Source organism: Mus pahari, chromosome 11 (assembly GCF_900095145.1).
Source record: "Mus pahari chromosome 11, PAHARI_EIJ_v1.1, whole genome shotgun sequence".
In the NCBI taxonomy this organism is placed as follows: domain Eukaryota; kingdom Metazoa; phylum Chordata; class Mammalia; order Rodentia; family Muridae; genus Mus; species Mus pahari.
In genome coordinates this window covers 5,687,819-5,701,543 of record NC_034600.1, presented here as the reverse complement: position 1 = coordinate 5,701,543, position 13,725 = coordinate 5,687,819, and the positions used below count along the sequence as shown (strand labels likewise).

General features: G+C 48.3%; 1 protein-coding gene across 4 annotated transcripts in view; it reads right to left on the bottom strand.

Annotated features, from left to right (window-relative positions):
- Positions 1-13,725, bottom strand: part of Slc12a7 (solute carrier family 12 member 7) — an 85,884-nt gene that overhangs the window by 53,375 nt on the left and 18,784 nt on the right. The window contains exon 1 of one of the 4 annotated variants that reach the window (XM_029543905.1): positions 993-1,216. The exons of 2 other annotated variants lie outside the window; for them this stretch is intronic. In XM_029543905.1, the coding sequence (XP_029399765.1) occupies positions 993-1,116 (124 nt within the window). In that variant the 5' untranslated portion in view covers positions 1,117-1,216. Of the gene's footprint in view, positions 1-992; positions 1,217-13,725 lie in introns of those variants that run through there. One more of the 4 variants, XM_021208211.1, reaches the window with a different exon arrangement.

The window sequence follows — 13,725 nt, the reverse complement described above, 5'->3', positions numbered from 1 at the left end:
CCAGACCCAGATCCTGGAGCCCGAGCCTCCAATGTAAAACTTGGGGTAGGTGCAAGGCCAGCTGCTGCTGTGGGTCTGTGCTGGGTCCTCTCACCTCAACGGCTGGAGTAGGACCTATTAGGATCTAGGTCTAGACGAGAGTTGGAACAGGGAGGAAGCAGTCGGTTCAAGGTGACTTGCCATCAGCAGAGGGGGTGCTTAGAAGTAGGATGGAGAGAGATTCCCAGGCCCATCCCCACTCCGTGGAAAGTGAAAGTGCCAGAGAGCTCGGGATCCAAGGAACAAAGAGCAGCAAAGAGAAGCCCGCGCTCAGAGTGCGCAGCCCCCTCCCCAGGCTTACATGGGCCTCTGTCCTTCCTCTAAGATCCCAAGGGAGGTTTGGCTGGTCCAAGGTCAGTGGAGGCAGATCTGGGATCCCAGTCAGATTTATCGGATGACCACACTGAGCCATCCTGGAGCAAAAGAAAGCTTGCCCAGAGGAAGCTGTCCGTCAAAGAGATCACCCATCCAGGGGTCTGTACCTCCAGCTCTCCCAGGAACCACCTAGACACCTGGGCCTTCCCGTTTCATAGGTACCTCCAGTTGCTCTGCAACTCCTCCCTAGTCCCGTCAGAGTTGCCAAACCAAGTAGTTTCCGGTGCTCCAGCCTCGATGCTCCAGTCAGGCCATGCAGAGAGGTGGGAACCGCGCCCCCAGGGCTGACTGAGTCAGGCCAACAGGGAGATATGCAGCGGGCGCCCCAAGCAAGGAGCAGAGCACTGAATTCAAGAGACTGAACGAACAGGGCCAACAAACCACCAGCCCAAGAATCCTCTCCCGGTCTCGGGTCACTCCTCCGAGCCAGGCAGATACCAGTTGGCCCTTCTGACCCCTTCCCATCGCCCCGCTACGCGCCGTGCGGGCCGCCACCAACCAACGAGTCAGAGCGGCCCAGCGGCAGCAGAAGGGCCCAGCCTCTGCCTTTGTCCCGTTGCAGGTGCGGCCAAGCTCACCCGGCGTAGGGGAGGCAGGATCCACGCTCTCGGGAGACTCGGGTTCTTCCGTGCGCTCAGCAGCTTCGTCCCCAGCGCCGTCGGCGCGCGCCTCCACCGGCACCACCGTAAAGTTCGTGGGCATGACTCCGTTAGACTCTGCTGTCCCTCGCAGCCACACGCTGCTCCAGAGCAGCCGCCGGACTCTGGCGTAGGGGCGGGGTCCGCCCGGCCCGCCCTGCCCGCCACGTGACCTCACCTGCCCGCCCCCACGGCTCAGGAAAAGTTTGCCCGGGGCGGAGTCGGGAGGCTTCCGGAACGACCACGCCCATTGAAGGCTCCGCCCCTTGAAACTCCGCCCCTGTCGCCACAGCCTCAGGGTTGCCCCGCCAGAGCCCTGTACCCTCAAGGACTGCGTACGCACAAACCCAACCTCTAGAGGCCACCGCCGAGTGAACTGCCCACAGATGCAAACCTCCCTCAGCACAGGAGACGCCAGTTCCACCCCCGCAGGACCGCGTCCTCCTCCCACCCCTACTCACAACACAGGCTCAGAGCCCTCCCGCCCTCCAAGAGCTGGTCATTTACCACTTCCTCAGTTTCAGTTCTTCCATTCTCACTCCAAACTCCCGTGGGACTCTTCTCCCACCACCCCACAGTGGATCATGACTCCTTTCTCTCAGTCTGCAGCTCCCCATTCCCACCAATGCTGGTGATCTGGGCCCCGGGCCCTGACCAGGTCAGGCTGCTAACCTGGTCCAGGAAGTAATGGCTAGTCAGGAGAAGCTGACTAGCACCCTGGGGTTAAGTAATCCCACCCAAGAAGGTCACTGGGCTCTGGGACAGGCCTAGCAGCCAAGCCCGAGGCTCTTTGTACCTGCTGACAGGAGTGTTCCACGATCCAACCTGGGGAACCCTTGCAGCCCAAACTTGGAGGATGGCACTTCCTCCCTTTGGCTCCAAAGATGGATAAATCCCGAGGGTAGTAGTGACAGGAAGATCCGAGCAAAGAGTTCCAGAATACCACATGGTGGAAGTCACAGATCTTCCGGAATTTCAGGACCTTGTGCATTTTCAATGAAAGACGTGAAAAACGGAACTAAAATGTTAGGGGCAGGTTTGGGACAAGCTCGGTAGGAGAGGGTTCCCTACCATTTCAGAGACCCTGGTATCATACCCAACACATCCTACATCCACAGCCCCCAGGTGCAACGAGTCACCCAAAACTGTTTTAGATGGTCAAAGAGAAACACAGGTGATATGGCTAGAGCTGCTCACAACCTGTGGAACAGTGCCAGCCGGTGGCCTGGCCCAGTTCAATCAGGGACACGGTCTGGAAGGCAGCTGCCAGACCGGTGACACCTCTGGGATAGGCTGGGATACCGGAGTTAAAGGGATTTCCATAGCCTACTGATGAGAATAAAACATTTTGAAACCAACTCAGAAAAGCCATTTCTGTGAAAGCCCAACTGTACCCAGTATGGCCGGCTTTCTGCCCTCTGCCAGGAAGGAGCTCAGGGGAAATATGGGCCACTCAGGAATGGCCTCTTATACAGTTTCCAGCTCCTATAGGGGATACGGTATAGCTTGTTCAGACCATACTGTCACCCCACCTCCCTCCAGGAGCTATTCATAGCAAATAGGGAAGGGCTATCACCTGTTTCCCCTGCTCAGCTGGACCTTAGGTAGAAATAGTGGCCTCCTCCTCTTCAGAACACCCTCCAGACTGGCAACCACTTGAAACTTAGCCCTGTCCCTTTCCCTGCCCTCCCCTTTTATTGTTTTTAAAGACGGGGTCTCATACTCCAGGTTGGCCTCAAATTTTGATATATAGCCAAAGATGACTGAATTCTTGACCCTCCTGCCTCTACCTCCCAAGTACTGGGATTACATACATGTACAGACATGCCCAGCTATAGTCCTTTTTTCAGATGTGCCTGTCTCTCAGCCCCATTTCTTCTGGCTGACTGAGCACCAGCAAGGTCTATCACTGTGGCATGATATCCACAGGCTGGGATACAGCCTGATACACTGAACACTGCACCCAGTGAAGCTAAAGAAGAGTATTGTCAATACACTCAGGTACACTGGGAGCTTGAGTGGGGAGGGGATGCCCACTGAGCTTGGTGACTTACAGAAGGAAGAGCCCATGGAACAGGGCAGAGTAGCCTATGAGAATGTTTTAATCCCCACAAAGTAGAGATGTAAGGTTTCCATCAACGCAGTATGGAGAGCCTCAGGACCAAAGTAGCAGCAAGTATTTTAACTTGAAAGAAAATAAGTGGCTCACACAGAACCAGTGGACAGTGCGTCAGCTACCACACCTTCCTACACATGTGAAGGATGTTCTGCTGACTTCAAGGGTTACAAAAAACGGAATGTAACTGTACTTTAAACCTGCTCCAGACAGGACACCAAACTCTGATGCATAAATACTCAACCTATGAAACTACATTTTTCTTGACATGAGACCATGCATGCAGAGGTTTGAGACTGGGAAACTCTGAGAACATGTTATTCAATGAGCACTACATTGTAAAAATTCTCAAGCTGCATACAATCCATTGTGCCCCTTCCCTACCCCACTCTCCATGTGTGATGTGTGAGCATGTGTGTGTGTGTGTGTGTGTGTGTGTGTGTGTGTATGCTTGTATTGTAGGTAAGCATATGGATAGTGCGTGTGACAACCCCCACTGTGGGTCCTTAGGCACTTCTTTTTGTTCAAGATAGTTTGGCACTCTTGACATGGAGCCTAGTCTAACTGGCCACTGAGCTTCCAAGAAGTCACCTGTCTCTACCCATCATCTCCCAGTAGTGCTAGGATTACAAATGATACATGGGTTACAGGGTTCAGTAAAACACTTGCAACCAGGCCCTCTCCCCAGTACCTCTGAAGAGCTTCTTAAAAAAAAAAAAAAAAAAAAAAGATTTATTTATTTATTTGATGTATGTGGGTACACAGTCGCTGTCTTCAGATAGCCCATTACAGATGCCCATTACAAATGGTAGTAGCTGGGCGTGGTGGTGCACACCTTTAGTCCCAGCACTTGGGAGGCAGAGGCAGGCAGATTTCTGAGTTCGAGGCCAGCCTGGTCTCAGAGTGAGTTCCAGGACAGCCAGGACTACACAGAGAAACCCTGTCTCGAAAAAAAATAAAAAACAAAACAAAACAAATGGTTGTGAGCCACCATGTGGTTGCTGGGAATTGAACTTAGGATCTCTGGAGGAGCAGCCAGTGCTCTTAACTGCTGAGCCATCTCTCCAGCCCTTTGAAGTGCTTTTAAACCAAAGAAGAAATAAGATGCAAAAGCCTGGCTCTCTTGTCCCCTTCTTCCCCAGCCTCAGAGGTCTGCCCTGGCTCACAGGCACCAGCTAGGTCAAATGAAGCACTGATATTCAGCTACTGCTGGGACAGACCAGTGGTACAGTACAGGTAGAGCTGTGTTTCTCCTATCATCCACCTCAAGCTGTTAGCTTCACTGAACCAAGGCAACCAGCAACACCTACTCCTAGCTGTGACTGCTTGTCTTATAAAGGTCCAGGGCTTTGGTGCACATAGTCATAGGCACAAAGGAACTTCCTGTAGCCTCTAGGCTTTGTCACCCACAACCATAGGCCCTGGCATATGAGGGTTAGCCCAGGCTGAATGCTTCTTTGGGAGACCACCTTCAAGATAGACCAACGCCATAGCCTGCTTCATATAAGATTTTCCCAATGCACATTATTCCAGCAATGGTCAAGAAGGGACCGCCTAATACTGTTCTGTGAGGGGGTAAGCTAGGGTCAGGAGCCTTGGGCTCTGGTAAGGTCCATCTGCCTTCAGGCAACCAGCTCCACAATGTTATTCTTTCTTCATCCAAAATCTGGTCCACTTAGACCAATGGTATACACAGAGTGTCACCCAAAATGGCCATTCAATGCCACTTTCTGGTCACCATCTCAAATTGCACTGCTCATCACTGTTATTAGCTCAAGGCCTTCCGCTCAGCTGTAGGGACTGGCATGTCTAATTCTCTGCTCAGATGTTCTCAAGCTATGGGAACCCAGCTGAGCAGGAGATCCCTTATGTGGCCTCCAGAGGCTGATAAAGAAGCCTAGCTTGCAATGTTTGTCAGCAGCAGCTGCCAAGTGCAGATTGGCCTTCAGCATCCCTTTGTGACCTCCAAATGTAATCATCTCCAAGGATAAACTGGAAAAAAAAATATTCTTCATGAAAATCTGCACATTTCTGTTCCCCCATAGCATGGGTGAAGAAGGGATCCCAGTGCACATGACAGCCACTGTACACGGTTGCATGCTACAAAGAGCAATAGAAAAGAGGGAAAGACTAATCAGCCGCTCCACCAGGGACATCACGCTTGGGCAGGCACCTGTAGGCACATGTAAGAGACTGCTCCAAGCCATAGTTCCACCCTGTTGTAGCAAACCCAGTTTCCAGGCTGTCAGAGGCATGCATAACCTGCACCCACCTCTACACACTGTACAGCAGGGACCAAACAAGTCAATGATCCAGAAACACCAGTTCAACAGAGACCAGAGGACTGAGTGCTCAGATCATGGAAATGTTAGAGTTCCCCAGCGCATCCACCGTCTTGAAAATTGGAGCCATTGCCACACATTTCAATAGGCGCCACCCTCGTGACCTTGCTGAAGGTTAAAGGAGGTGCTTGCAATTTTATCCACCTGAGGTTTGAAATGGAAACCCCAGACCTGAGGACTATATAGAAGACACATCCTGTGCAGGAGATGGTCATGTCATTTGGACCTGATCTGGTGGGATCAGGGGTTGTATGCACGGAATTCAGACTGTAGAAGTGGGTCTCACTCTGCTTGAGCTGCCCTCAGTGAGAAAATGGAAGTTGATTCAGCCTTTAAAAAGTATAGAACTGGGCTGGTGAGATGGCCCAGCGGGTAAAAGCACTGACTGCTCTTCCGAAGGTCCCGAGTTTGAACTCAGACCCAGAAACCACATTGTGGCTCACAACCACCCATAATGAGATCTGACACCCTCTTTTGGTGTGACTGAAGACAGCTACAGTGTACTTATTTATAATAATAAATAAATCTTTGGGCCAGAGAGAGTGGGGTTGGCTGGAGAGAGCAGAGGTCCTAAATTCAATACCCAACAACCAGATGAAGGCTCACAACCATCTGTACAGCTATAGTGTGTACTCATATACATAAAATAAATAAATAAATCTTTAAAAAAAGTACAGAACTATTCTTTCTTCCAGTTTCTAACCTCAACGCCCAAGTTTGTGCTTTTTGTTGTAACAGAGATTTCAGAACTACCTAGTCCAGGGCCCTGTACCATGCCCAAGCGACTGCTTGCTAGTCTGCAAGTTCCACACTTACTTGACAAGGAGAGAACAGGGTTGTTTCTGACATATCCTTTTGTCAACAGAAAGAGGCAAGCCAGCAAATATTTGTTAAACAACGAAGCCGGCAAAGTATAAAAGAACTCATCCGGTCTCCAGTCCATGACAAAGGTACCTGGCCCCAAGGGATGAATTTCTAGAAGCAGAATCCCTAGACCATGATCTGGACCCATGGTGGCCAGCCTGCACCAAGGCCAGGAAGAGTCCCAGCCTATCTTCCCTATCAACCCCAATGTGGCTGAAGAGCTCACGACGCTTACAACCACGCTTTAGGGAGAAGGCCTAAATTCAAGTTCAGTGCTTTCTCTCTTGGCGGGACAGTAGCTCAACATTGAATTTATCCCAGGAACACTTGAAGCTCTTTAATTACCCTGGAGTGTTTGGTATGTGTGCGTGCAATATATACATATATTAGTTCTGCTCTTCTAGAGAACCCTGACTAATACACACCCTAAGCCCTTTTAGTACATAGCCTCAAATATCCCTGGAAAAGAAGACAACATCTATAGGCACAATAATAACACAATGCCTTTTTTTGAGTTCCACGGTGGCCAAGTCACTTGCTCAAAAAGGAGGTCAGGGTCAGGACAAGGAAACAAGTTCTAGGAGCCTGGAATGGATGGAAGGGTCAGGAAGCCTCTGCCCATTGGTGCCCTGCCCAGGCCCCATGGGACACGTGTCTGGGCTGCCCTTAGGAACTGAGAAGATTCTGATGGGAAGAAGCAGTTATGTGCACATCCTGGCCTCAGAGTAGGCATCCAGTGACTTGTGTAGGTGGTGGAATGCCTAGAAGATAAATGTGGCTTATGAATGGCAGGGTGGTGAGTCCCATACCAACCTCCTCTGCCCAACGGTCTACTCCTAAGTCACAGCTCCCAGATGGCATCACAGCTGTGGCTATGCACACAGTAGGAGTTCTGTCTCAGTCCACAGAGACAGAGCCAGCTCTTCCCACACAGTGCCCATTCCCACATGCTCTAGACTCAGTGTTTCTTACATTCAAGCTGCATCGACTGACCGATTCCCCTTCCAGTTTGACTGAACATCAGGACAAGCTGACCCTTTGACCAAGCCAGTCCCCTCCCCCCGTGGGCTGGTCAAGGTCAAGGAGACTTTGGAAGTAAGATTCAGGAACTCATTCAGTATCAGAACCATGGCTGACATCTATCCAAGTTGAAACTCCCTCCTTGCAGAGTAACAGTGGCCATTGAGCTGTCACATGTCATACTAACAACAGTTGGCCACAGGTCACTGTCCACAGGTTGCTGGCACCTTGTGGGTGATTGTTAAAAACATCTACTTAGAGCTGGCAGGATTGCTTAGTTGGTAAAGGCACTTGCTACTCAAACCAGAGTTTGATCCTTCAACCCAAGCAAAGGTAGGAGAGAATAAAGCCCACAAAGTTGCCCTCTGACCTCTACATGCATGCCATGAAATATCCCTGCCCCCACACGACTCAAATATGTTAATGAATAAAAAAATGCTATTTCCTGGGTGGGGGGCTGTACTGGCTAATTTTGTGTCAACTTGACACAGCTGGAGTTATCACAGAGAAAGGAGCTTCAGCTGGGGAAATGCCTCCATGAGATCCAGTTGCAGGGCATTTTCTCAATTAGTGACCAAGGGGGAGGGCCCCTTGTGGGTGGTGCCATCTCTGGGCTGGTAGTCTTGGGTTCTATAAGAGAGCAGGCTGAGCAAGCCAGGGGAAGCAAGCCAGTAAAGAACATCCCTCCGTGGCTTCTGCATCAGCTCCTGCTTTCTGACCTCCTTGAGTTCCAGTCCTGCATCCTTTGGTGATCAACAGCAGTATGGAAATGTAAGCCAAATAAACCCTTTCCTCCCCAACTTGCTTCTTGGTCATGATGTTTGTGTAGGAATAGAAACCCTGACTAAGTCAGGGGCGGTGTTTGTTTGTTTGTTTGTTTGCTTGTTTGTTTGTTTGTTTGCTTGCTTGCTTATTTTGAGACAAGATCTTGATGAACAGCACTCATTGGCCTGGCACTCAATACATAGGCCAGGCAGACCTCTGAAGTAACTTCAGCCTCCTGCTTCTGACTCCCAAGTGCTGGGATTACAAGCATGCACCACCTTTTTTTTTTTTTTTTCCTTTTAAAAATAATTTATTGTGTTTAATTGCAAAGAAAAAATATCAATAGAATAAATGTTAACATCATTCTTTGGCCTGAAATGCTTCCCACAGATTTACAGCATCACCAATACCAGCACCTTCTCTTCTCCAACTACAGCTCTGTCCCCAAGAAACAGCAGCTCCCCAGCCCTTGACCCCACTATTCTTCCTGGTCTATGATAACAGTGACTCTAGAAACACCACGGGACTGAAGCCACACTTCTGTCCTTTCATAACTGGCTTGATTCACTGAGCACAATGTCCTGGAGGCTCATCCATGATGCAGCTTGTGTCAGAGTGTCCTTCCTTTTCAGAGCCAGTAACATTGCTCCATGGGATGGACCATGTCTCACTTACCTGATGGGTACTCGAGTTCTTCCCACCTCTTAACTATTGCAAATAATTTTTCTTAAGTGTCCCCTATATGGAATGAATAGCACAGTTCCTGGAGTATATGTCAAAGCAGAATAAAGTGGTTAAGGGACATCACTGCTTTCATAGAGAAGCACACATTCACATACAACCTATCTGGGAAAAGCGAGACACAGCATGGTGGGGTCTGTCTGCTGGGGCTAAGGGATGACTTCCTGCCCTGCCTAAACCAAGCATATTCTGTAACATGTACAGCACTGGCCAGACAGAATACAACACAGTCCTTTAGTAACCAGATGCCACTGCCCAGAGATAAGCAGGCTACCTCCCACCATGGTCTCTGTCCTATTATTAAACCAGCATTGGCAAGGTGACACAGGTCTGTGCCAAAGGTCATTCTTTGGTTGCAGGCAGGTGGAGATGGCAGTCTTAGAGACCCTGGGGGATGTTGTTGCTGCATCTACCGAAAGGCACTTCAGCAAGCAGAGCAGAAACTACTGTAGGACCCTCAGCCCACTGGAGGAGCCTGGATACCAATGCAAGGCCCTTGAAGCCTGGAGCTGGACATCTGCAGTGCAGCCCTGCTGGGAAGTAATACCAGCTCCTCAAAAACCCAGAGGGTCTACTGGTGGATCCCAGAAGGACTTCCAGATAAATGAGTAAAACCTTCTAGCCACGTTTTACACCCTTAGGGACAGCTGTTCAGTAAGACCACAGGGCAGATGGAGACTGAGGCATTGTGGGTGGACCCTTCCCAATAGGCCGAGGAACACTCAACCTCTGAGCATTTCTGTGTGTACCAGAGGGCCTGCATGCACATTGCTAAGGGTGGTAAATTCTTACCAAACTGACTCAATTTTCATCTTCTCACATTTTAAAGTTTGAATTTTGCTTTAAAGACCAAACTAAAATCTAACTTTCCCCCACCAGTTCTCTTCTTTTATTTCATTAAAAGAAGAGAGAAGGGCAAATATGTTTGCCTAGCAGTTGCTGACTTAGATAACTCTCTTGGCTTAATCACCCTGTTCAAACCTTAAATATTTGACTTATGTCCCATGACAGAGTCAGACAAACACAATGTTAAAAATTGCTGCCATCAAAAGTGAACTTCTTTGTGTAAATAATGCAAGTCATTAATTTCTATTTCCTCGGGGCATGAGTTAAAAATACATTTTGAGGATGAGCTTTGATTGCTATTGAAGTACTGCAACATCACATGGCCCTCACAACTCTAAACTCACTATACCAGGTCAGCCTTCCCCCAAGGCAAGCTCGATCCTTTCTACAAGACAAATTGCACAGTCCATAGATATATAATACCAGGATATGGCCGAGTCCAGAGACATATATATAGAGAGGGGGGGGGAGGGGGCAGGGGCAGGGCTGAGGTATACAGAGCACTTGCATATATAGATGCATGAGGCTGTGAGTTCAATACTCAGAGGGGAGGGGAGGGGAAAGGAGGGGGAGAGAGATCACCAAGTAGTGGTTAGTTCAGATAACGGGTACATGTAGTTCTACTGTACCATGTTATGATTATGAATGTTTTACTGTAGGCGTGGTGTATGTTTGAGGAGATAGATAGGTCACCTTGACTTAAAAAAACAACAACTCAGGGCTGGTGAGATGGCTCAGCAGGTAAGAACACTCAACTGCTCTTCCGAAGGTCCTGAGTTCAAATCCCAGCAACCACGTGGTGGCTCACAACCATCCGTAACAAGATCTGACGCCATCTTCTGGAGTGTCTGAAGACAACTACAGTGTACTTACATATAATAAATAAATAAATCTTTAAAAAATAAAACCAACAACTCTCCTACTCCCTCTCTCTCTGTTTCTGTCTCTCTCCCTTTCTCCCTCTCTAACTTTGTGTTCTAGGTTATCAAGTAAGTGAACTTAATTTTGTTGTTGTTATTGTTGTTCTATTGTGGTTTTTGTTTTTTGTTTTTGTTTTTGCATCTACGTTTGCGCACTGTGTGTGTGTGTGTGTGCCTAGTATCCTCAGAGGTCAGCAGAGGGCTTTAGATCTCATGGAACTGGAGGTCTAGATGGTTGTGAACTGCATGTGGATGCTGGGTACTGAACCCAAGTCAGCTGCAAGAACAACAGGTACTTTTTGTTTTGTTTGTTTGAAAGATTTATTTACTTATTTTATGTACTCGAGTACACTGTGGCTGTCTTCAAACATACCAGGAGAGGACATCAGATTCCATTACAGATGGTTGTAAGCCACCATGTGGTTGCTCGGAATTGAACTCGGAACCTCTGTAAGAGCAATCAGTGCTCTTAGCTACTGAGCCATCTCTCCAGCTCATAAACTTAATTTTAAACAGAACAAAAGCAAAAGTAATCTTAACCCCATTTCTGATCACAGCAGAATTCTTATTTTTGGTGGTCAAAGGAAGGGTGGGTCCAGGAGACTGGGATGTCTACTACCTACATGACCACTTGGCAAATGTTTCCTTGAAGATAACTGCAGAATCAAGACATCTCCAGAACCATAAAACCACAGGCCTGGCCCTGAGAAAGTTCAGAAATGAAAACCATGAGATGGGGGCCGGCCATGAAGATCAATCAAAGCTACGGCCTAGACATAGCAGCTGTGTGGAACAGATTCCAAAAACAGAGATGCCTTCGAGGTAAGAGCACAGAGGTCTCAGGTGCAGATGGCCTTAATTACAAGTTTCTGAGCAAGTCACGGGCAGCTGTTTCAACAAAAGCTAGGGCCACATACTAAGAATGGGATTCCTACTTCTAGAAAATCACTCTTCTGTGAGAGGAATACGATTCTGTTGTAGAACAATTTCCTAGCACATGCCTAGGTCCAATCCCTAGTACTGCAACAAACAAATGCTACTTGTTCAATCCCAAAGGAGGCAAAAGAAAACAGCCCTGGCATTCACTGTAGGAGCGGTAGACCCAAGAGAATAAAGAGTGGACAATTTGCTGTGAGAAGCTAGAGATTTCAAAACACTGGGCTTGTTAACTGATAAAAAACACTGAGCAGGAAAAAAAAATCAGAGATTAAGATTAAGATAGACTGCACAAGCTGGCACAAATAACGCCTCTCACTCCACCATGCTACCCCCTTCCACAGAAGCTTCTCACCTTCACTAGCATGGGAACAAAAGGGAATGTGACCTTTGTTCACAAAGGACCGAGCAGAAAGTCAGCCACAGAAAGACCACAAGAAAATTGTTAAAGCCTTGAGGATTTAAGCAACGCATTCCAAGGACCTGATGTCTTGAAGGAGTCCCAACTGAAATCAAACACTATCTGTTTCCCCAGGGTGGGTGGGGGTGGGGAGTTTCCTCCTTGTGGATCTAGCAGTGATCACAAAGATAATCCAGGGGGTTTACACTGAGTTTCCAGAGAGCCATGTAGAAATCCAGTCCCAGGTGCCTTACTACTCCACATAGCAGCTCTCACTTCACGGGGCTACACAACTGCAGTGCGTTCCAGCACGGAAATCAGCTGACCTCAGAGGAACAGATCGTGATGGGAACCAGCATCTTTGCAAAAGTTTAGTTGAGATGAGGCGATGCTGTGGTATATGGTGGGCACTAATTCCAGGCCTGGTGCCCTCATGGAAAAAGATCTGAAGGTTCTGAAGGGAGACACAGAAGAACCCATCAGAGGTGACAAAGACTCTATTCAGCACACCCATTGTCCTGTGTCCTTCCTTCCCACTCAGTATAATCCCCAATTACCTTCAGGCAGAACTTTGAGAATGAGAAGCCCTCATTCTTATTCTAAGGGCCAGACCTTGAATAAATCTGATTTCCCTTCCAGCTCACATTTCTTGTATATTGACTTTTGAGTGGAGATGAATCCAGCAACAACATTTACCATCCTGGCAGACATAAAGATATTTGAGACATTTGTGCCCCTCCCTGTGGCTATCAAACTACTGAAACTACAGACCCCCAAGAAGTTGGAATTTTTCTCAGGAATCTCATGCTGGGAGAAGAAAAAGGCTGCGTGAAGCCTAGTGCTACCCAGAAGGAAAGTTTATTTCCAGGAAAGAGACACACTTGTGACAACTCCACAGACCATCTTGCAGGGCAGACTGGAGCATGAGATAGGTAGAACAACCCTGGGACCAGGACTCTTAGTCACACAGATATCCTGGCTTCTAGTTACACCTAAACCTCTCCTCAATTCCTCAGAGAGAGACTGGGTCAGGAGAACCACTGCATCTCTTTGTTCCTCTTCCAAGTGTGGCCATACGGATAAATCTTTTTCTGCTTCTCACTATTCCTTGTTCATTTAATTGGCCTGTTAAGGACAGGAGACTGAGCCTGGAAGGTTAGAGCAGCCAGGGACCAGGTTCTGACTCTCTCTACTCCAATAACAATACTACAACACTCACTGAAGGGATGGTATAGGCTCAGGAGTCCCCAAGACCACAGTTCTCAGCACAAGGGAAATTTAATTGCCCCAGAGGGAGAGAGGGTAGGGAATAAGAGACAAACACAGGAGGTAGAGGATGAAGGAGAAGGGAACAAGGGAGAAGGGAAGGGGTGTTTGTCCTGGAGGGAGACAAAGGACTGCCATTGGTAGAGAGGTGACAGAGGTGGCCCACTGGCTAGTGGCGTTTATAAATATAAAATAGGAAGCCCCCTGTTAAGTTGAGGTGTTTAATTTTAATTGGGCATGTTAATTAAATGAGCCAAAGGGGGCTTTTGATAGCTAAATTTCAACACTTTGATTCCTGGACCTTGGTAGTCAGCCTCAGGAGGAGGAAGTGGCCAAGGCTAGCTTTAGGAATGTAATCTAATGGTTTTTTTTTTTTTTTTTTTTTTTAGCAAGGCAGAGATAATCAGGGAGAAGGGCGAGGCCTGCCAGAGTTGTTTGCCATGCTCAGGCTGGCTAG